At 46.4% G+C, this 24,828-nt stretch overlaps 1 protein-coding gene across 1 annotated transcript in view; it reads right to left on the bottom strand.

Moving 5' to 3' along the window:
- Positions 1–24,828, bottom strand: part of SMG6 (SMG6 nonsense mediated mRNA decay factor) — a 179,535-nt gene that overhangs the window by 108,045 nt on the left and 46,662 nt on the right. The window contains exon 10 of the mRNA XM_044003043.1: positions 17,896–18,041. Coding sequence (XP_043858978.1) covers positions 17,896–18,041 — 146 coding nt within the window. The remainder of the gene's footprint in view (positions 1–17,895; positions 18,042–24,828) is intronic.

Genomic DNA, 24,828 nt, shown 5'->3' on the forward strand with positions numbered 1-24,828 from the left:
ATACGTTTTGCATAATTTAACATGTATAACTGATATCACATTGTTGCCTTTGTAATGGGTGGGACAGAGAAAATTCAAAACTCAACATTTTTTTAAAATGTAAAAAATAAATGATAGGGGCAGCTAGGTGGCACACTGGCCCTGGATTCAGGAGAACCGGAGTTCAAATCCAGCCTCAGACACTTGACACTTACTAGCTGTGTGATCCTGGGCAAGTCACTTAACCCTCATTGCCTCACAAAACACCCCCCCCCAATAAGATAAATTTTAAGAAATAATGATTTTTTTTAAAGAAATAATGATCAATTAGAGATTTCCTTTAGCATTAGCAGGACTAGACACATAACTGATGCAAAAATATTATAATTTAACTTTGAAATAACTATCTCCATCCCACTATCTATTTTATTTGCTTATGGATAAAAATTAAAATGTAGTACATTAATTGAAACAGCTTAGCCCGCAAGATACTTTTCCATTCTGGTCCTTCTAGTATTAGTCAGTTTTTATGGATACTTTAGATGTGATCTGACAACAAAATTCAATTTGGAGAAGAAACATGATTCAAATTCAATTCGATTCGATTTGATGAATTTAATTCTGTAGCATTGTCCTCATTGCAGACACTACACTAGGCACTGGGAATATAGAGACAAAAGCAAGAATATCCCTGACTTCAAGAAGCTTCAACTCACTGAGGGTAGGGGTGAACTAACAATAGAACTGGGGTGGGGAGTGAATACCAACAACTTGAAGAAACAGAGAAGGCCTCGTGTAGGAAGAGGGACCAAAGTATTGGCCTGAAGGGAGCTCAGACAGGAAGAGGGTAAGGTGAGGAAGGAAAGCATTCCACACGGGGAGCCAGCGGATGCGAAAGCAAGTAGCGGAGAGCTGAGCTATCCTCGCTGGGCAGCCTCACTGGGATGAGAGCACGTGAGGGGCAGCCACACCGGAGATTTAGGTTGTGGCTGAAGGGAAGCTCAATGGATGCTGGAGATGGACACAAGGGTGAGCTGGAGCAGGTTAGGCCATGTTCCAGAAGCTGGCAGCAGCTCTCCTGAAGCACCCTTGCTGACAAGGGCCAAGCCTCCACTTTAAACATGCTCACCCACTCTGTCCAGCTCCCTGGCATGGGAAGAAGTAACCTAAATGTCTACCTGAAGTCTCAGCAGCATCGGGACAAGCCCAGCTTCATCCCCTACTTCTACCTCCACACCGGAACTAAGTCATGTCAATCTTCAATTTGCTCCCATCCAGTTATGAGGTTAAGTAAAGAAAACTTAGACTGATACTCAAGCACTGTGGTTCATAGCAGCCACAAATATCATCACTTTCTCTACATATGGATCAGAAAATTAGATGGGACCTAAAATTCTTTCCGAAAAGTATGAAACAATGAAAAGTATGCTCATCTTTTATCCTGTCCTAGTGATGAAGATGGCTTACATACAGAATCCCTACCTTAAATTTTTTTTAAAAAATAGGCTGGGTTTTCCTTTTTGCTCTGATTCTTCTCTCATTACATGACTAATGCAGAAATATGTTTAATGTGATTGTACATATATAACCTATATCAGATTACTTGCTGTCTTGGGGAGGGAGGAAAGAGGGGAGGGAGAAAAATTTGAAACTAGAAATCTTATAAAAACAAATGTTGAAAAGTATCTCTAAATGTAACTGGAAAATAAAATATTTATATGAAAAAAAAAAAGATAGGCTGGGGGAGGGCAGCTAGGTGGAGCAATGGATAAAGCACTGGCCTTGGATTCAGGAGGACCCGAGTTCAAATCCAGTCTCAGACACTTGACACTTACTAGCTGTGTGACCCTGGACAAGTCACTCAACCCTCATTGCCCTGCCCCCCCCCCAAAAAAAAAGATAGGCTGAAGCTAGGTTGTAAAAGTCTTTAAATGGGGGCAGCTAGGTGGCACAGTGGATAGAGCACCGGCCCTAGAGTCAGGAGTACCTGAGTTCAAATCCGGCCTCAGACACTTAATACTTACTAGCTGTGTGACCCTGGGCAAGTCATTTAACCCTAATTGCCTCACTAAAAAAAAATTAATTAATTTAAAAGTCTTTAAATGCCAAAAGAGTAGATACTTTAACCTTGTAGCAATAAGGAGCAAATGAAGCTTCACAAAAACTTTCAGTGTTAAGGCTTCACCCAGAAAACTGGCAAAAATATTAAAATTCAATGTTGGGCAGGGGGCAGATAGGTAGTGCAGTAGATAGAGCACTGGCCCTGGAGTCAGGAGGACCTGAGTTCAAATCCAGCCACTTGACACTTACTAGCTGTATGACCTTGGGCAAGTTACTTAACCCTGATTGACTAAAAAAAAAAAAAAATCAATGTTGGATCTGCTGAGAAAAGGCACACTAATTCACTGTTGTTGGAATTGTCAATTAATGTAACCACTCTGGATATCTAAAATGTCTATCCCATATGACCCAGAGGTCATATTAGGCATATGCCCTAAAGAGGTCAAAGAGAGAGACAGGTCCTACATATACCAAAATACGCATAGCAGCTCTTTTTGTGACAGTAAAGGAATGGAAGCCAAATAGACACTGTCTATAAGAACATATCAGAATATTATTGGGGTGTTAAAAATGATTGATGTGAAAAATTCAGAAAAGTGTGATTTGTAATGCCTCATTTTACTTTTAATTTTAAGTTTTATTGGGGCCTTCAGGTTTTCATACTCTTGCAGTTTCTTGATGGTTCCCCTCCCGCCACTGAAACTTTCTCTTGTACCAAGAGAAAATAAGGCCAAACTGACCAACCAAATGACCCTGACAGGCTGCAAATTCAGCCCTCTGGATTCACTGAAGCCTCCCTGAGAACAAGGCATATGTCTTCATGTGTTCTACAGATCCAGCTGATCACTGCAGTCAGTTGAAATGTGACTGACTTGTAGGATTTTCTGTTAGCGTGTGCCACTGTTCACCCGGTTCTGTTGACTTCACTCTTGCACTAGGTCACATGCGTCTTCCTATGTTTTTCAATTCCTCAAATTTATTGTTTCCTCATGGTACAATTATATTATTTTATTCAAGTTGGTGAATGATATGAGTCAAAAGAAATCACAAGGACAACATAGCACTCCCACTCCCTATCCTCGAGTGGCCTAGGATGCTAGGATCACAGTTTCTGGCTGTTGATGGTGGCAGAAGAGCCTTGAGATTGTCTTTGCATCCTAAGAAGAGGCTAAAATGCTATCCCATTAACCAAAGTCAACAGTTAGTTAGCTGCTCCAGAAATCTGGAAGAAACCCACTGGTAAATAGCATCCTTCAAAAGGGTTCCCAGGGATCCTATGGAGGGGGGAAAGGTAAGAGGGGGTGGTAACCACTGTCCTTCTGGATCAAATGGAAACCCCAATCAAATTTCCAGATCATTAAACAGACCTAATTCCAACATGCTTTTCCATCAGACCACAAAGCAAGCTTGGTGTCATTTAGAGGCAGTAATGGTCCCATGGATACTGCACATTCCTAGTGAAAGCAGACACATAGCTATGAAGAGAATCCTTGCCAGAGCACCCCAAGATAAGTCACAAACCACACAGAAACAGGAATCATTTGAGAGAACAAGAAGGAATTTACCTGCCTCTCCATATGTCTAACAGAAGGAATCATGATGACTCATGGTAAGTCCTTTTTTTTCCCTTGGGTGTAGCTGGGATATTCCCAGAGCTCCTATTACAATTTTTGCTGTCCCATCTGTAGAGAAAGGCCAAGGTAGATGGTGTCACAGGCTTTCCAAGAGCCAGGGCTGCTAAATTTCCTGCAGCAATTAAAAAACCTGTTGTAATTCCAAAATCGAGCACAGGTTTCAACTCTGACCATCATCTCTGAGCCTCAGTTACTATACAAGCGAATAAAATATTTTTTCATAAATTTAACGCCAGCATGTCTGCGTTTGGAAACTTTGAAAATACATGTTGTACGGTTTACTGCCCTGGAAAAGGTGCCAACAGAGTTTCAAAGGAAGGGAAGTGTCTAACTGTTTCCTTTCAAATGCGTTTTCCAATGGGATCCATTCAAGGAAAAGGCTGGAACTAACTAAAACATTATTAAAAAACTGTTATGAAGAGAGACAGAGAGATGGAAAAAGATTGAACAAAAAAGGGGGCCAATGCCCAGCCCAGAGTGAGACAGAAAAGCAGAGAGAAAGAGGATGTGAGTAGAATGCCAGGCTGGGTCGAAGGACGGACAAGATGGCGCTTCACCGGGCAGTTGCCATTCGTGGTTTCGTTCTGTTGCCGATCAATTGATCAGGACTGTAGTGCTGCTGGGCCAGTGGCACAAGGCAAACCACAGAGTTGGCTGCAAGCTTCACTCTTGCGAACTGCTGACCTTAAGTTTTCAAACCAAAAATATTCTTTGGGAAACAGTTATACCAGGTTCCAGCTCAGCCAGCCAAGCAAAAACAAGGACTATTAACCTGGAATAACACTCTGGTTAGTTCTCTCAGGCACTGACTGACTGCAGGGATCAATTGGGACTATTCAGCTGAAATCACATTCACCAACTACGAGTCACCATGAGCAGTGACAAGGGACAAGAACTGCAACAGAAGAGGGTGGGAGTCAGAGAGGCAGCTGTTCCTCGGACCTTCTGGCTTCAGCTGTTCTTTCCTCCACTCAATTTAATACTGTGCAGGCCAGTGGATAGGGCATTGAGGTTGGAATCAGGAAGACTTATCTTCATGAGTTCAAATCTGGCCTCCCACACTAGCTGTGTGATCTTGGGCAAGTCATTTAATCCTGTTTGCCTCAGTTCCCTCATCTGCCAAATGAGCTGGAGAAGGAAATGGCAAACCATTCCAGTGCCTTTGCTAAGAGAATCCCAAATGGGGCACTGAGAGTTGGACAGAACTGAAACAACACCACAACAACAACAAAGTCAATTTTGCTAGGAGTTGTTTATGCGACACTTCAGGGGAACCTATGCCCATGGCATTCTGGGGCAGTTTGGTTGCTAAATCCAGAATGATCGAGTTGCAGAGAGGATTTGTGAATGCTGTTTCTAGTACCTGGGCAATTGCACACATCCTACTGAAACTTTCCACTGCCCTCGTTCTGCCTGGAGAGCTACACCTTTTCCTGACTAGAAATGAAGCACATCAAGCTATGACCAATGCACCTTTCTTTTTGAGGTCTTCCAAAATCAAATGAAGTCACAGGAAAAGGAAAACAACCAAATAAGAGAGTGCGCCCAAACTTAGGATTCTGGAGAAGGTGGCAAGCCACCTGACTTGAGAGAAGTAGCCAGGAGGCCCCCTCCAGTAGCCAAGGGGGAGAGAGGTGGGGAGTGGGAGGGGGTGGAGATGTGAGGGCCTGATTCCCTAGGTAGACAGAGATAATGGCTGTAGCTTCAGGAGACTCCCAACAGTCATGTGGAGGGCATGCTGAGCTTGGTGCAAGTGTGCTGAGTTCCAGGCCATCATTCTTGAGGGCGTAAGAACCAGGGCTGGAGCACACATGTTGAGGGATGAGGGGAAAAAATAAACAGAGAGACAAAAGAATGAAGATGCACTGCCAATTTCAATTGTGCAGCTTTTATTTTTAAATGCTTATCGAGCTGAGAGAGAGAGCAGAGTTCTTGGAAAACAAGGTTTCCTTTCTTCCTGTGCCAACGTAGAGCACCCTCAAGGACGGGCACTGCACAGGCTGTAACAACAATGAGGAACGAGGGCCTGTGTCCGCCCACAAGGGTAGCCAGCCGCTGGTCCCATGCTGTTCTGATTTCGGCCCAGCCAAGGCCTAGAAATAACAGCCCCGCTGCCTCTGGTAAAAACTGTTCTTTTTAAAAATTTTATTAATCTCCAAACTGGCTGTGTTAGAATTATAGCCAATTACCCACCAACACTCTTCGCTAATAAAATAAATTTTTACAAGACCTAATTACTGCTTTCGCTGAACTACCCTGCTTAGGGCTGAGATACAGGAAGCCGAGGGCTCAGAATAGGGGCAGAGATGGCTCTAGAGCACCCTCCAGAGAAGGGTCCAGAAACAAGGCCCAAGGGCAAGGCTGTAGAGTGGGTGCCTTTGCCTAGATAAACGACAATGGGCACCAACACTGATCCCAGGCTTGCCAATGGCACCTGGCTAGCCTGAGCAGCACTGGGACTCTCCTTGACCACATGGAACTTGGGAAGCTTATCACGAGTTACTTGGGCCTGTGCTGCCCACACCCTGGCCTAGCAAAAAAAAAAAAAAAAAAAAGGGAACTGCTGTCCAAGACAGATGGATCCTGCCTGGCCTCTCAGCAGAGAGCCTGGAGACTCCAAGAGGCAAGGAAACAAACAGCCCCCTTCTCTCCCTCTACTGAAGGGGGTGGGGGTGGGGGGGAACGGGGAGGAGAAATAGCAAACAGTTACGCAAGAGCAAAGCATCAATAACGTGAGGCAGACAGCAGGGACCTCTGGGCTGTGCCCTCCACCTCATCCCAGAACACTGACTGTAGAGCTGAGAATGTTACTCACTGCTCCAGGAGGCCCTCTGCTCTGGGGGGTGCTGCTCATCGCCCCTGGGCACTCACTAACAGTCAGCTCTGGCCTGCTCCTTTAAAAGGGAAGGCATCACTAAAGGAAGGTCACAGATGGAAACCCACAAGTATAAAGCTCAGGCAACAAGAGCAGCTTTCCCCTAAGCAAATCTAAGTTCTTATCCCCCAATACACAAAAAATTACCAGCAACAAAGGATTTTCCTTACAGAGAAACCTGGTAAGAATGGCATGTGCTTGTAAGAGGTGAGCTAACCTAACCCTGTGGCCAGACGCTTGCCCCAGGGAGGGCCCAAGAGCCTGGGGCAGCCCAGAGGTGAGGAAGAGGGCCAAGAAGCAGAGAAGCAGAGGCTGCTATCTGTGTACCACATGTTTAACCCTCACTGAAGAGCTGGGGAACGCCCTGAGCAGCAAAAACATGGCAGCGGATGCCGTGGTACCAAAGCCACAGCCTCGTGGGTCCCTGGAGCCTCTCTATTCTAAGCTGCCAGCCAGGGAGCTAACACGAGCTTTGAATAAAATGCAGTTCTGGTAGAGTAATTAATTTTTTTCTTAACTAGGATTACATTAATTTTCAAGGACTAATGGAGGCCAGCTGTGAGAGGAAGAACGGCTGCCGATGCACAAAGGCACTTGTGCGGGCTTGTACAACATTATAAACACACACACACACACACACACACACACACAGACCTATAAAAAGGATCCACTACAACAGGATATTTTTAGTCTCTACAGTGTTTGTTATGTGGCACTAAAAATATAGCCCGGCCCGGCTGATCCAGCATGGTAGGACTATTCTCTCTGTCCCTTTAGAACAGTTTAAAACATTTATTTTTGTTTCCTTTTGCAATGGTCAGAGTGGAAGGAGAAAATAGCAACTCATTGATAAGAGGAAACGAGAGAGACATGAAAAATTGAAAACTACCTAAAAACTCATGGAGAGGTTTATTTTATTAGTTCTTAATAAATATCTTGCAGATTTCCTCAGGAAATACACCAGATCACATGTAAAATAGTTTGATACTGATGTCAACTGCGTCAACATATGAAGTCTATTAGGGTGAAGCCGCAGCAGGGTGATCGGCGTGCTGAAAAACTCCCCAGTGCTGGGGGGGACGGGGGGAATCTCACGGCCTTCCAAATTCTTCGAGAGGTAAAAAAGTCAGCCAAGACGCAGAGAGAGAGAGAAAGAGAGAAAAAAAGATCCCACATCCTGCTTTGGGCTGCCAGCAATGTGAAGTGCCCAGAGATTAATTCTCTGTCTGGCCTGGAAATGTGACTTTAGAGCCCGGGGAGGGGGCGAGGAGGAGAGAGGAAAGAGCAGGGCAGGCTTGAGGGGCTGGCGGCGGGCCACCAGCCCCCTCCCAGGCCATGTTTCAATGCAGACAGAAGTAAACCCCAACAGACAGCCGCTCCACGGCCTGCCAGGGCCTCGCACCAGCTGCAGCGCGTCTCCCTCTCCCCTCTGCTTAGCCCCCACTGCAGATGTTCCCCACGGCATCACTTCCGCTTTGCTCTCTTTTAAAGAAATAGCACACACATGTGGAGGCAGTTTCTACCCCCACCCCAACAGGACCCTCTCTGCCTTTAGGGGCCCCCAATGGGGTCATAGCTCTTGCATTCTGTGCCACGGTGGCCAAGTGAGTTGTCCCAGGCTTCCCTGGAAGGAAGCTCCCATACCAGGGATATTAGTTAACAAATAGGAGTGTCTATAAAAACTTGGCTTTCTGTTCTCCTCAGAGAGAAACCCCAAAAGTTTGGAACTAAGAATCACACAGGAAGTGTCCAAGGGAAAATTATGTTGGAGATTTCAAATGCCTTCTAAAAAGCATTTTGATATAGCACTGGTATTTCAATAGAATTCTACTGACTTTAACCATAATGTAGCCTTAGTTAATAGTAATAGTAATAACATTTTTTTATTTGGAAAGATCTCCCAACCCACGAAAATGTTTACCAGTCTGAAAAATTAAGTAATACAGCTAAAGGAAACAAGCAAAAGGAACCCTAAAATATATTGTCAAGAACACGACATGTTTTACATTTTAATTAATATTCTTAATTTTCAACTTCTTTTTGCCCCCAGAGTTTTCTTATTTTCTTAAACCCTGGTCAGGTTTGAAGGGATTAAAAAACAAAATATGTATTTACTGAAAGCAATTCTGTGCCCAACACTGTTCTGTTGAAGGTTCTATAAGACATATCCTACCCTGTACAGAGCATTGACAGTCTACCTGAGGTAATTAATATATGTGTAACATTTCATTTTCCAGATGAACTGAGTCTGGCTTGCATTGCTAAACTATCAGACAAGCAGCTTTCTTGGGAATGGGCTGGGAAAGCCAGCTCCCTACCCAAGAAAGAAGAAGGGGATCCCTTCAGCTAAAAAGAGCACCCTGCTGAAATGTGAGTCCATAATGGGAGGGAATAGACAACCCCCTCCTAAAAGGAAGGAAGGGCAGTCTGGTCCAATCCTGGTGGTAAAGTAAACTGCCCAGGAAGATAGATCTTGTCCCAAGAGACAATTTCCAAAGGGTTAGGGAGGTTACAATCTTACTTTCCACGTTGGGGAGAAGAAAGTTCTTTCCATTCCCTCCTTACACCTGGGCTCATTTCCCTAAAACTGGAAGGTAAAGAGATAGCTGCTGCAATCTGAACTCTAGGTCAGAGCTCAGGCTTCGGAGTCTGGGGAGGTTCAAAGAACAACTCCAAGGTGTACACAATAGAAATGCCAATGAGGACACACCCTCCACACGTCTCCCGGGGAAACACATTCTCATTAGTCAAAATGGATGAGGAGAAAATGTCTACCTCCAAGCACTCAACATCAGGCAGAGTGTGTAGCCACGGACTTCCTCTGAAGTAGTTATTATCCGGGCTTCACAGCAAATGGAGTAGGTCTCAGAAAAGCACTCTTGCTTTAAAGAAATCTATCAGTTAACTAACAACAGCCAATTATGACAAGAAAACTAAGAGACGGCCAAAGACGACCTCAGACCAAGAGCCTTCCTGTCGAGGACAAACAAAATCCTCACTCACACATACACTCACTTTAACATCCCTTGCTCATGGTAGCCTGAAATCAGAGGGTTTCCTTCCTGGGTAAGAGGAACACTTTCCTCCTGACCAACAATGACTTACATCAGCTTTGTTAAAGGTGAAGAAGAGGGGGCAGCTAGGTGGCACAGTGGATAAAGCACTGGCCCTAGATTCAGGAGGACCTGAGTTCAAATCCGGCCTCAGACACTTAACTAGCTGTGTGACCCTGGGCAAGTCACTTAACCCTCCTTGCCCCCCCCCCAAAAGAGGTGAAGGAGAGCCCCACATTGCTCAGTCAAGTGCAAAAACAGATCACTTTGGGGGTATTTCACATGGATTCAAATAAGATGTGCCCTATAACGATATAACAAGGATACCCAGAATGTGCCCCACATTCACCAGCAGCAGCTAGAAACCAAACACTAAGATTTAAGTGTTTTTTCAAAGAATCTGAGGATGAGAAGGCTACCTTAACATAGGAACAAAAGAGGATAGAGTGGAAAAAGAGGGGCTATTTTGAGGAATGAAGAAAGGACACCAAAGTCAAAAGAAATTAAGATTTAGGAGAACAAAAGAGGTTAAGACTTCTCACTGTCCCTGGAAACTAACCCTAAGACAATGAATTGGGAGAAGAGTAGACAATCTGCACTGATGGATAGTTTCTTTACCAAGAGTTCCTCTGACCAAAGAAATAACAGTTCAGGAAGTCCACTCCCCACATCGCCCCCAAAAGTCTAAACAGTTTACTATATAGACTATCAGGTAAAACTTTCAAGTATTTTTTTATATATAACAAGGTAACAAAGCTAATTGAATTCCATTATCATAAATAAATACCATGATGCAATTATATTTAAATTTAACTTTTTAACAAATTAATTTTAACAAAAGATTAATTTTAAAACAGATAAAAGTAGAAATATTTCTTCCCCCCCACCCCACCCCAGGACAATGAGGGTTAAGTGACTTGTCCAGGGTCACATAGCTAGTAAGCGTCAAGTGTCTGAGGCCAGATTTGAACTCAGGTCCTCCTGAATCTAGGGCCAGTGCTTTATCCACTGTGCCACCTAGCTGCCCCAAAAGTAGAAATATTTCTAGAGCAATTTTATCCACGAATGTTCCCAAGGGACATATAATTGATGGATGCCCCCAATTTTTCTTTCACTACTTGTTACTCAAACTTCCCCAATGCCACAGAGCCAGCATTCACCCTAGAGCCCACCTGTCTGGAGGGGTTCTGAGTCTCTCCACAATGTGCAGAAGGAATTTCCACCCCCAGGAGAAATATTTTGGCTGACTGTGCACAAAGAAGGATTTCTCTTCCAACATGGAACCTTGGAGAATGTATTATAAACCTTGCTAAACTAGTCCAAACTTGGGTCCTCAGGACTGTGGAGGCTGGATTGGAAATTACATCTTAAAACACAGTGATTTCCCTCCCATTCACTGCCCTGAAATGAGGTCCGGGCATCACTTTCTCTCTTGAAGGAGCTAGCAGAGAGGCTCTACAAAGTGGGCAGGATGGCGTCACTGATGTGCCTCACAGAAGCCCCCACTAGGTTTGGCCCATCACCACTGCACAATGACGTAACCTGCCCTGGTGATGCCAGCTGGAATCTTAAGCCCTAGGCATGCACTGTAGACCTCCTTCTCCCCTCTGCCTGCTGATCCCTGTTTCAGAAGCCAAAGTGTGAACAGCACGTGTCTGGATTTCAGAAACCTGCCCAGCAGTTGGAAGTTCCCTGTAGCATGTCAAATGCGGCATCTGCTGCTGGCACTTAGGGTGAGGGATAATCACATGGGCATTTTCTGGCTTCAAGTAATGAGATGAGAGCAAGAAACCAAAAAAAGTAACTCCATTTACAGTAAATAAACCCCAGATATGTGACAACCTGCCTTCTAAACAGGAAACTGAGGAAGATAAACAAATCAAATAGCACTCTAAACACTATTAACATCAGGAACAAGAGCACAGAGCAGGGTCCTAATGGCCAAAGGTAACCTACCTGCTTTATTAGTGCCACGTCCTAAACCAGGTCAGGTTCTTCTTCAGATTCCTAATGATTTCTTTCATTTTGGGCACACAAATGACTCCTACTGACCTTCATTCAACCCTTCCCCACCCAATTCATTTTTCTTAGCAAGCACTTGGTAAATGGAGCACCTCTCTGGGAAATCTACAAAAAGAAAACCAATTCCATCAGTGATCACTGCCCAAAGCTGAATGAGAGACTCTTCAAACACACAAAACTAAGGGGGCACCTGGACCCTTTTCCCATCCCCAGGACAAAAGCAGTACTTCATTTTAGGAAGCAAGACTTGGCTCACTTCTACCAGTACAAATCCTGAAGCCGTGGATTCACCCAAAGAATGCCCCTCTTCTCACACAGGGCTCCAACCAGAGTATCAAGAATCCTCATCACCCCCACATCAATTTCTCTACTTCCTTTCTTCTCCAGGCACCTCCTCAGACTCAGGTGAGCTACCCTACTAGCAGAGAGTTAAAGATTTAAAAATCCAAGTCCCTTCTGTTTCCAGTGGTCCAAACGATTGAACCCAAGGAAGTGCTTCTGTCTTTCTGTATGGATAGAGATGGGAAGGTCTCAAACCTCTGTGAAGGCTGCAAGACTTTCAGCAACCTCTCTATATTCCATGCCCAAAATGCAGCTTTGAACGCTATTTAGTGAACGTGAGAAGGCATGTGCTAGACAAAGAGCTAAGACCCCTTTAGGAGCAGGAGGGAAGGAGTGTGAGCAATGGTGGGTGTATGGGGTGAGGGGATGGGAGTGGGCTAGAAAATGTCTTCTAATTAATCTCAGAATTTTCCTAGGATCATAATTTCACAAGTTTACAGACTGACATGGCAGCATTTCCGACTATTATTTGTTTCCCCAAGACTATATCTATTTCCCTTTTTTTCAGTACCTGACAGAAGCCTAATGTGAACTCTACCTGCCCTGCCCTGGGGACTCCCCTGATCCTGAGAATCCAGAAAAGAGCACAGAGAAGATGGGGCAGGAGCAAAGCACCTGCTGTCCTCTTCACTGCCCAGAAACTGAGGCACTACCTCCAAACAAAGGTGTACCCCAGGCCAGAAAACCTTACTGAGAGACTTACCTCATCTACATCAACCGGGGGGAACTGAGGAGGCATTGGAAGAACCTTCACTACGATTTCAGGGCAGCTGCCTATACCCCCCTCACCTCAGGCTAAGAGGGTCAGAAATCACTCCTTTCAGCTAACCTGACAGCAGGTTGAATTTTGTTGGGTAAACAGAATCTCTTGGTGTTTTGGCTGTCCACAGCAACTGTTCTTCTTTACCCTCCCACCCCTAGCCCCTCGAACAAATTTTTTCATTCCTACAGGTAAAGACCTCTGGAACTCTAAGCCCTGGGGGATCAAGAGATCCTCTGATAGACTTACTTCTCCCCAGCTGAGCTAGCAGAGCCTGCCATGGTGAGATGAAGACATCCAACAGCCCATTAATCATTATGGTTGGCCCTTAGGATACAGAATAAAGCTTAAAAAGGGAACCCCTTGGATTCAGGAAGACCTGAGTTTAAATCCAACCTATGACACGTGACACTTACTAGTTGTGTGACCCTGGGCAAGTCACTTAACCCTCATTACCCCCCACACAAAAAAAAAACACAACAAAAAACAAAGATGGAACCCCTTCGGGGCTGCCTTCCAAAGCCTAGTGAACACCACATTGAGCTCTGAACCCATTTCTTCCACGAGCTTCCTGGATCAGGCTGGCTCTTCAGCAAGAGACTCCAAGGGCAGACAGGACTACAGCCAGAGAGAACTGGCAGAATGGTAGCTGGGGATCTTTGAGACCAAGGGGCTGCTACCTCCACAGAGAGGTATGGGAAGGGGACAAGGGGGAGAGGCAGAGAGGGCATGGGAGTTCAACCCTAACCCTGGGTTTACCCTTGTGAAAGGTGGATTTCCTGTACAAGTGGTCTGAGACACTCAGGATTAGGAACCTCATACATTATGTTGGAGGAAATGAATGAAAATGCACTTGCCTTTAATGCCAAAGCAACGGTGCTTCCTCTAAGGATCTCTAAAAGGGCACCAGGGTCTTTGTGTGATGACTGTATTTATCTACATTGTTCTTTCTCCTATTAGTGGCATAAGGTATAGGGTTTCTTCTTGCTCACATGTCAAGACTCTACCCTAAGGACCAAGCCTCTGGGCTGAGTTCTTTTCATCTCGTATGGGCAACCAGGGCACTCCTTGTCATTGAAGAAGGACGTGTAGCATCCCTCCTCTACCCCCTGCCGAGAGAGCTCTGAACAGACTTTGACAAAAGTCACACTGGGCTCCAGGTGTGGCCCCAGCCCTGTCTGGGCCTCATCCCCAAATGCTGCCGCAGGGAGCACCCCCAACAGTTGAGCAGCATATTGGATGCCCTCTGCTGCCCCCCAGGATCTTTGGGTGAGGGCTGAAATTCAGGACTGCTCTGGTTGTTAGCTGGTGGGGAAGGAGAAAGACATGGGGAGGGGGCTAGAACCCAGGGAAGGGAAGTTATTCTGGTGGTGGCCTATGAATAACATCCAGTGATTTATAGGAAGTATAATCCAATAATACAGTAAAATAAAACAGTGTGCGCCTGAGATGGTTTTGATTCCAGGAATTATAAAACAAATTATTTTTTTTTAAGGCGAAAGAAAAAAATACCCCAGCAAGGCCAGATTGGAGTAAATTGGGCACAGATGGAAATGCAGGGGGGTTTGGGAGATGCCCTCCCACAAATGCTGCTTCAATTATTTCTCTTCAAGAAACCAGTTTTATTTCCTTAAATTATAGAATTTTGAAAAACTTAAAATTCTTAGAGAGCTTGTGGTTCAGATCAGCAGCTCCGGCTCCACAACCAGACGGCCACTGAAGTGTTAAATGGGACGATGTGGGAAAGGACCATTTTCTTCCCTCTGGGCTGCCTCAAGCTCTGAGGTCTCCAATCATGACATCACTTTGGAAACCACCTTCTCCATGAAGCCACCACTGGCTACTGCATAGCCCAGAACGCCAGGCACAGTAAGCAGTATCTTCCTTTGCCAGAATTTGCTGTTCTTTGCCTTATTTCTTTTTTGGGGGTCCCCTCAGCCCACTCCCAGGCTCCTATCTCTGACAGCACCTTCCTGACACCTCCAAGCAGACTATGAGGATTCCACTTCCATGAGGCCCCAACATAATATGGGATTTTCAGCTGAACAGACAAGAAAATGGGAAGGAAAACATACAAAAACCCAGAAATGGTAAGTTCACCATAGGAAAGAAATAGTGAAAATCCACCTTAATAAATGCAGACCTACCTCAACTTATTTCCCACCAGGGAGAAAAGTCCACATTAACATTGCCCAGAACGGGTCATGTCCATGAGCAACACTGGCTCTGGGTAGAATGGAAGGCTGCCTTCCTAGCCTTCGCCTTCCTTGCTCTCCGTACCCCGCTTCCAGCAGCACCTCCCCTCACACTGCCCTGGCTCTACTAGGGCAGAAGGCGTCTGATAGACTCAAACACACAAAGATGTCAGTGATTTCATGTGTTTTCCCTCCCAAAATAATAGGAATTTCTAAAAAGGAGATGGTAGGGAAGAGGCAAATTATTAAGACAAAGAAATGAATTCCTAAAGGTAGAATTTCAGGCATCAGTTAATATGCTATTTCTACATGGGAACTTCCCTTCCCTTTCCTCAAAACCAAAACGATCTCAGCAGTTGCTGACCCTTTCCTATGGCTAGGGCCGTGCCTCTGAACAGACCTGGGCCACACCAAGCTCCTCATTTCTACAGGGAATGTCCTTCTTTTTCAGAGCTCAGAACGGAATTCTCCCTTCCCCAAGGAGATGAGGAGCCAATCCATATAAACATTCATGCAGAAGGACAACCCAAAAAGGAACAGAGAGAGAACGGATGGCACAGATGTTCTGCAGCTTGCAATGGAGGCCAAATAAACACGGATCCTGAACACCTGGGAGACAACCCACTGCCATCCTGTGCACTTCCTGGCTGGCTGTGTCACAGCTAGGACAGCACTGGGCCAGGCCGGGCAGTAAGGATGCCTTGAGCAGGGCGATTTATCACTTCCTTACTCATAAAAATGTGATTCAGACTGCTGCTGATTAATAATGGAGTTCAGCCTTCTTTCCCCAAATCCCCTCCTCTCCACACCCACCACACAGATGCTACTCAACCACAACACCCCCTCTTGCCACTGTCCGTGCAAGCACAACACAGGGGCTCAGAGAAGATGACTCATGGGCTGGGAAATGGAAAAGTGTCTCTTCCCACCGACTGACCCTGCCGGGTCCTCCCCTCGGCCCTCTCCTGATGGCAGCCCACACAGCAGGGCCTGGACCTGCCTCAGCTGCACGCCCAGGAGCCGGCAGCAGCATGTCCATCACTGTGGAGGTGCCGTTTCTGCCGTTTGGCCTTTGCTGAGCTTCCCCAAATCGTACCAGGGCCTCTGTCTGTGCTCCCTTTCTTTACAGCTGCCTAATGGGGTGACAGTAAAACCAAGGTGAAGGTGCCAAACACGGACTTTTTCATTGGCTTCTTGGCAGGACCCTGTGGCTGTGGCTGAAGCCTGACCACAAACAGAGGAGCCGTGAGCTCTTCCATGGTCCCACTGCCTCGCCACTGCCCCTCCTTTCCTCCTGTTTCCTTCTTATTTAACAGTGATTAAAAGAAAGGAATCCACTGATGTCCTGCCCTGCCTGAGTCTGAAGGATTCTCTCTCTCATAGCACAAGCTGGCTCAGACCTACATTTGTAAAGGCCTCAAGTCACTGACCAGATGTCCTTCCCTAGGAAGGTGGCAGCAGCTCCTGAGCACCAGTTATTACAGAGTGGGAGGACGAGAAAAGAGCCAAAGGAGGATGTCAGAACCAGCAGCTCCTCAGGTTCCTGAAGCCGAGTACGCGGCCAATTTGAAACAGAACGAGGCAGGTCGCTGGGAAAGAACCAGTCTTCACCCCCTGCCCCCCCATCTAGACTCTATAACATCTCCAAGGCAATACTTTGTAAACTTCATTTCCTCTTTCCTGGAAACCACTGGAACCCTGCAGCCCTCCATGTTTCCTCAGCACTGCTTCAAACAAACAGCCAACTCAGGAATAATTAGCCCAGTTCAAGAAGTCACCCAAGCCAGGGGTTCTAGCCTTCTGCTGGGAATTCTAAGTACTGTAGCAGGCAGAAATGAGATGGGGAAATCACCCCAGGGACTCAGCCATGATTGAAAACCCAGGCAGCCTGGCTGAGGATGTTGCTGGGCCCCCCCCCCCAAGGATGCCAATGGCACTGGAAAGTATGGCACATGCACTGGCTGAAGGGGAAAGGCCCCCACCACAGACAAATAGGGACAGAAGCCCCTGAGAACAAACAGGAACCAAAATGCCCTCCTGCAGCACTGAGGGCCCCAGAGACACCAACTGTGCTGGACACCCGAGTCTCTCAGAAGCTCTCACTTGGAGGCATTTCAGACAATCACCTTCCCAACCTTGGCCCAAACACACACCAAGCTCCTGGGGCAACTGGGACTCGATTTCCTTTTCAGGCACACAAAGTAACCCCGCCCCCCCAGCCCCCGTCCTGCACATATGCACCAAAATCAAGCACACCATCTGCACCTATTTGGGGGGGGGGGGGGATTCTGGAAGTGTGCTCTGGTGATGACAGTGCTCAGAGCATAAGCAATCCTGTCTGCCAGGGCTGGGCTGAGGGAGGGCCCCTGGAGCTCACAGAGTACTCCAAATCAGAATGCTCCAATCATCTACAGGCTTGTACTCCAGGCCTGATCGGTTTTTTACTTCCAGGTTTTGAATCGCCAATGCTCATCAATCCTGTGTCCCCGCCCCCTGGCAGATTCCCATAGGGGATATCCCATAGGGAGCTGGACTTTTCCATACTGAACAAACAAGGTACATGGGGCCAGAAAACAGCTAGTCCCAATTACTGCCAAGTATATGGTCTCTGCAATGAAGCATCTCAGCAATGACCTCTCCCAGGGGAGGGGTTCTGGGACTAAAGCCGACAAGAGTCCTCGCTGCTGCTTTCAGCAAAGCCAGATGTGCAACAGCATTTGGGGTTTGCAAAGGAGGCTCTGTGCCCATGGCTGCTTCCACTCATCCCACCCAAGGAAGCCTTGGAAAATCTTAAGTAAAGTGATATATAATAATAGGTAGACTCAGGGAGAGTGCATGCATGTGCACACACGTGACGTGAAAGAGTCTGTACATGTGTGTGACCTAGATGATGTGTGCGACACATAAAGGGGTGCTAGGTGTATACACGCGAATAGGGGCAGGCCTGGGTGACACCATCTGCCTGGCTCCTTACCTTTCAGCTGGGAGTTGTGCACAGCAAACATGTTGATGGTCATCAGCTGCAGCATGCGGGTACTTCCAATGGGAGAGGGGCTGTGCTGCAGCAACACCTGGAACTCCTTCAGGACCTTTTCAGCCACCGCAGGGAACGTCTCCATCCTGCACACACAGAGAGCCAATGAGTGACCTGATGGGGACCACAGGCTTTCCCAGCAAGAGCAGACAGCTCAACTTTGAGAAGTTTCCTCCTTTGCTTTGCAAATCTCTTCCTACTCTATGGTTGTGGATAAGAGTTTCCCTGCTCTGCAAACCCATTCTTCAGCAGAGCACTGTGTAGGAAATCACAGAGGAAAGGCTTCTGAGGAGAATGTGAATGACATTAATACACTACTTTATTCAGAGGGCCCAAGGAAGGCCAAAGACAGCAGAAATCGCCACCTGACCCCAGAGATCAATCAGTGAGCATGCCCTGGGGCGCCAGCATCCCAAGTTAAGGGGAGAAGCATGAACTGTCCGAGATTCCCCTATGGGAGTAACTCAGTTCTTGGTTAAAGTGTTCATAGACCAAAGCTTAATAACTAATTTGTTTTCCAGTCTATGGCAGTAACTGGATATAAGCTGGTGTCAAAGTAGCAGTTTATCCCTAGGGCACACAAAGAGGGGAACAAACTTGTAACCAATTCCTAGGCTGCACTTACAACCCCATCCTCTCTGGGATGGACAGTTTTGCCTATTAAAGGACTCCTGAAATCTTCAGAAGCAACTTCAGTAAACCTGGTACAGGTCAGCTGTTCTTCTTAGGTTTTTCCATACTCTATTCCTGCCTGCTCTACCTAAGAGCCCCAAATGACATCAGCTTCTGAAAGGCCCACGACAGCCAAAGACCCCCTGGCTTATTCCTGTCCTCCTGCCTCCTCCCCAATACCCATCCTAGCTCCAGCCGGGGCTCCATGTTTTCAGCCCAGTGGAAATACAATGCCCTGGCCAAGTGCCACTCCCAACACAGGCAGGGCCAGTAACGGAGGGAGGCAGCTATCCAGCCAGTGACCCAGGGCTCCTAAACAGAGGTCATTCAACCCAATGCCTGCCAAGTGTGGCCACTAGATTCCAAACAGTGGTGGATGCCTGAAGCTCCTTTGGCAAGGGGAACAAACCACAGATGAAGCCCTCAGCATATGAGGCATGTTCAGCCTTAGTGCCTGAGAGAGAAACCAGGCACAGGGGCCTCAGGGCCACGATGAATGGTCGCGGTCAGCAAATGTGCCCTTTATCTCCCTCCCCCCTCCAACTAAACAAACAAACTGCTTGTGGTACATGGGGGATGCAAACTGGATTAGTGAAGAGCTTCTGGGAAGCCACAAGGAGGGGTGTCCTTCTCAAAAGATATACAACAGTTTCAGGGCCTGAAGTAAAGCAACTCTGGCTTCAGCAGCAGCACAGGCCTTAGGCCGTGAATTGTCAGGCGTCTTCAGAATCATGACACAACATAAGCACTCCCAAAGTCCTTGGCTCCCTAGCCACCCAACCGACTTTGTTTTTCCTTTTTTAAAGAGTGCACAGGATGCCACTGCTGACCCTCTGGTGCCTGATAGTCATGCCATAGCTATGGCTAAGTTACAGTTTACATTCCAACTCCTCTGCTGGACCGTTTTCATTTACATTGGCATGAAACATACCGTACAGGTATCCCCCCCCCCACATGCCATTTCATTTGCCCAATTTGGGGAAAAAAAAGTTGTTTGCTCTAAGAGTTAAACTCTTTGTAGGTTTGGAATGGCCAAGAGTGATATGTTTGGACCTGGCTTGGATCCATTTTCCCCCAAGGGCTATAACAAAGGTTTCATTTTAAATCCTGACACTGTGCAGCACGCTCTCTGGTCAGAAGTGGGGAGGGGGCTCAGCACTTCTCATTACAAGAACAGCAGAGTTCACTCTTCTTGAAAAGCAGCCACATTGGGTGAGTTTCAGAGCCATGTGTCTGCGTGTTGAAAGGCAGGAGAGAGCCAGCAGAGAACGACATGACAGAAGTGTCACGTGGGACGGTTTGACTTCGAAGCTGGGTCTGAGGAAGGCTCTTCTTTGGAGTGGGAATTGTAATCGATCCATCAACGTTCCCCAAGTCGGGCTGGAGTTCCAAACAAGCACCAGGCCAAAGGGCCACATTTTCTTTTAACGTTCAAAAAAACCCCTCCCCCTTCACCACCCCCACGTCACTTGTCAACTGAAAACATTATTCAAACAAAAGAAAAGTAAATGTGCACATTTGAGACCTGGGGTGAAAAGGAGATTTATCTTTGCTCAGTCAATGTGGTTGTGCTTGGCCACTGCAAACTGGCATTGACAAATCAATGGGGTAGGTGGGGGGAGACCTGGACCTGTTACTGCCTAAGTGCCCGAGCCTGGATAAAGTCTAACATGGCCACCTCATCACAACAGCCACAGGGGAGACGGACTATGCTAGTTACCACAATTCACCCAGTCTTCAGGTACATCAGCTATACATGATTGTCTCAGGCTAGTCTCCCTCTGCTCTGAGCTAGCTCAGATGCCTTTCTCAATTTCTCCCCCAAGTCTCAGAGAGGGCAGTGGTGTCGTCTGGCACCTCAAAAAAGACGCCCACTTTCAGGACAATCATTTCACTGATTTCAATGACCTTCGAGAGAAGTGACCTCAGGAGATGCTCGATCTCATTTGCATGGGAGTTTGAAGAGACCAATCGATCACACAAACAACAGCAGGATTGCACCCTGGTGTGACTCAGACAGTGACTAACGGGTGGGGCCCTGCCCCTCACCAGGCCGGAGTCCTGATAAAAAGCATCAGGCTTCCCAACTTTGATTAGCTTTGTAATCTTTTTGGTTTCTAAGTGAAGACGCCCACAAAATTGTTCAGAGTGGAAGAGAAGGAAAAGGAAACCTCAACTCCTCTGCAGTGTCATCAGAAGCTTTCCCAGATTCTAAGGCTGGGAAGGTGCCTCGCCTTGGACAGTCAGGACATTTTTTTATCTCAGTTCATTTGGAACCTCATTCAAAGAAGGGAACCTGCAGGTGAGGCTCTCACACACTAATTCAGAGAGCGCTCACAAAACTGCTTCCAGGCTTTCCTGGAAGGCAGGCGAGAAAGCCACAGAGCTTGGGCTGCCCCTCATTCCAACCTCCTAACTCTCAATTTGTCTTCAACACCTCCCACATTTCACATCTTCTCAGTAATTAGGCAAGAGTCCCGGATATTTTGTGTTCTCCTCTCTCCCCCTACCTCCCCTTCTTCCCTCTCCTCCCCTCTCCCTTTCCCTCTCTCCCCATCCTTTTCCTTCTCTCTCTCCCTCCACCTCCCCCATTTCTCTGTCCTCTTTCTTCCCTTCACTTACTGCCACACTTATTTTCAAACTAAAACTGTTTTATTTTTTCTGCCTTTCAGTCATCGATATTTATACAGTACTTTATCATCTGCAAAGCATTTTACATTTCAATCTCATAGCAAACAAGGGGGGCAAGAGGTACAGGTAGTCTATTTTGCAGAAGCTCAGAGAAGTACAATGACTTGTCCAAGGTGAAACAGTAAGTGGCCCTGCCAGCCCAATCAAAGTGCTTTCTCCAGTAGCGTGCTGCATGGGCTCTAAGACAAGCCCAGAGCAGAAGTCCCAACTCCCCTCCCCCTGCCCACTGACATCTCCTTGAGAGCTGCCTCTCTCTGAGGAGCTCCTATGCTGAGTCCCCTGGGGCTCTCCCTACTCTCTCCCCCTGGGGCAGGTCACCTTCTGCTCTCCCTCTGCCCAACCTGCATCAGCTCTGTTCAGTGACAGAAAGAACTCTGAGAAGTCATGTGGACCACGAGGAAACCATCTCAGACAAATGGGAAAAAATGTTATTTTCTTTTGAAAATTTTCCAGAAGATGATTCCATAACATCATCCCTCTCTGAAATTCTTCCTTATATCAACCCAGAGATCTCTCAAGTGATAGTTTTATGCCCATTTTTCTTATTTTCTTCTTAGTGCAAATGAAGAAAATTTAGCGATCCTTCTCATGTCCAAATACTATTAAGTAGCCCCACAGCCTTCTCACTAAAACTACCTCAGTTTTCCCTTTCTTTTTCCTCATAGATCTCACTTTCCAAACCTTTAATCACTGTTGTAGGTTTTTCCCAATTTCCCCTAGAGGTACCTAGAAGTGAATGAAGACTAAAGGTCTAAGCAATGGTAACTAGCATGAGAGGATGATGCCACCATTTCTACATACAAGGTCAGACATAGTATCCTCTTTTGCCCAAACTGTTTGTAATCTCACACTTAAAAGATCCGTGATTTCACGTGGCTGGGGTCACAATCAGTGTACACCTTAGTGGACAATCTTTGCAAAGGGCCAAGTTCATCCCTCTAGTGCCTAACCTTCTGCCAGGGAGCCTTCTCCCAAGTCTTCAGGTGGCAAACACCCAGTCCAATGCTGGACTCAACATTCCCTTCATCTTGGGAGGAAGTGCCAGATTTGTACTCTCTCAGGACACAGCCTTTGAGAAGCGCCTGAGCTCAAGGCCCTCCATGCCACACCACCACCTGGGGAGATAGGGCAGGAGGAGGGGAGTGTGATCGACAGACCTGACGCACAGAGAGGAAAGGGAGAAAAAGCAAGAGATGAGGGAGGTGTGGCAGCAGTGACGGCGTGCCACTCACTACCTCTGCCTGGGATATGCTGCTGAGCCCATCCTGGCATCAGGCCTGTCCTGGCATCAGGCCTGTCTCCTTAGCAATCTCTCGACACCACTCAATGCGCAGCTTGGAGACCACTAGGAGATTGCCTAGACTGTCCCTGGCTCCACTTGCATGCTACTTTCCTATCTTGTACTGATATGGTCTATTTTTCCTCCATGGATGAACTTATACTGTATTGATCACCATTTGCTATTAATGCTGTCCCGAACTGCCACAATCATTTCAAATTCTATTCTCTCTTTTTTAACCTGGATCATAGACCACAGATATTCATTTGTTACTCTGAACCCAAATATCAAGAAAACGGCATTTCCAAACCAAGAGCAGAACTCAGAAGAGGATCTGTGTGGAGACTCTGCTTCACCATTTCACATCATTGCCTTTCTAAAAAGTACCTAATAAATCCTAATGTTACCTTCACAACTGCTGACTTTGTCTGGGCTTCCTATGGAACTCTAATTAAAGTATTTTGGGGGGGGGGGGCGGGGTAATGAGGGTTGTGACTTGCCCAGGGTCACACAGCTAGATTGTGTTAGGTGTCTGAGGCCGAATTTGAACTCAGGTCCTCCTGGATCCTGGGCCAGTGCTTTATCCACTACGCCACCTAGCTGTCCCATAAAGTACTTTTTAAGAGGGAATGGCATGAACTAGAGCAGGGGTTCTTAACTTGGATTTGTGAACTTTAAAAAAAATATATTTTGATAATTATATTTCAGTAAAATTGGTTTCCTCTGCAATCCTATATACTTTATTTTGTGCCTTTAAAAACATTCTGCAAAGGGGTCTACCAAGACACAAAAAAGGTTCCCAAAAAACCCCTGGCCCAGAGGCAAGAGTACAGTGGGAGGATTTAGGCTCTTGGGCCAGTGCTGTCGCCCAATCTGCTGCATGACATGGGTAACAGCCCTCCCTGGCTCTCAGTTTCCTCAGGGATAAAATGATGAGGCTGAACTCGATCAGAAGTTCTTAACCTTAAACAGGTATCTCTGGACTGCCAGGGGCCCTGTGAAGTGGATGGGGAAAAATTCCACCTTTCTTTTCCCTTCCTTTGGTTTCCTTGATAAGCCCATGCAGTTCAGCCTGATTCCTAGAAGAGGCCCAAAGGCTCCCCCAGAGCCTCCTGCCTGGGGGGTCCAGGACCCAAAAGCAGTAGAACCCCTAGCCTTGAGGATCTCTACAGGTTTTTCCAAGTCTAACAGTCTATATATCCAGATGACATATACCTGCCACCTAGGCCCAGTATGGTGCAAGCTATCTGCCCACAGAAGCACATTTTCTATTCTGTCACCCATGACCATTGAAGAAAATGTGGAGCTCAAGGCCCAAAACAAATATTTAAGAACAGCTTCTAGGGAAGCATCAGGAACTAGCTATCTAAGAACCCGAAGGAACTATATTAAGACAGAGCATTCTTTTGCTTGGTGTTACAGCAAAGGAGTAACAAGGGTCTTCCTATAATAATACAAAAGTAATCAGATCATCTTCTAGGTTTATGTGCAAATGGAACCAAGACATGGGCCAAGAATTTACAAGCACTTCTACACCTCTTTTCCATCAGCATAGTGACATCTCATCCAAGGGACTTCATGTCAGGACATTAATCCCATGGGACAGGACAAGTCAAGGCTAAAGGAGAGAGGTCAGGAAGTCTCTAATAATCTTTTGGGGCGGGGCAAGACCTTTCAGATCCTTGAAATAATCATTTTATCATATATATTTATTTATGGAATAGCTAGCTGGCAGGCACAGTGGATAGAGCAGGAGGCCTGGAGTCAGGAAGACTTGAGTTCAAATCTGGTCTCTGATATTCACTAGCTGTCTGACCCTGGGCAAGTCACTTAACCTCTGTCTGCCCCAGTTTCCTCATCTGTAAAATGGGGATCAACCAGCTTCCAGAGTTGTGAGAATCAAATGAAATAATCATTACAAATGCCTGACACATAGTGCTATCTAAATGTTAATTATTATTATTTATTATTATTCCTATCAAGACAGCATTTGGAGAAACACGAAAATATTAAACATGAGCTGTGCCAGGAGGGCTGAAGGGCACAGCAACAGAAACTGGTACATGAACCCAGAAATAAATCACGAGCAAACAGACACAAGTCGAAGAGCTGTGCTCTCACTAGTGTGAGACTCCTTCCAACAATGCAAACCATATCTTCTCTTATGAATTGATCAATGATTAATTCTGAGTTGCTGTGGTTCAAAAATCCCCTACCTGATGGCCCAGCCT

This window comes from Dromiciops gliroides, chromosome 4, assembly GCF_019393635.1.
Source record: "Dromiciops gliroides isolate mDroGli1 chromosome 4, mDroGli1.pri, whole genome shotgun sequence".
NCBI classification, from domain to species: domain Eukaryota; kingdom Metazoa; phylum Chordata; class Mammalia; order Microbiotheria; family Microbiotheriidae; genus Dromiciops; species Dromiciops gliroides.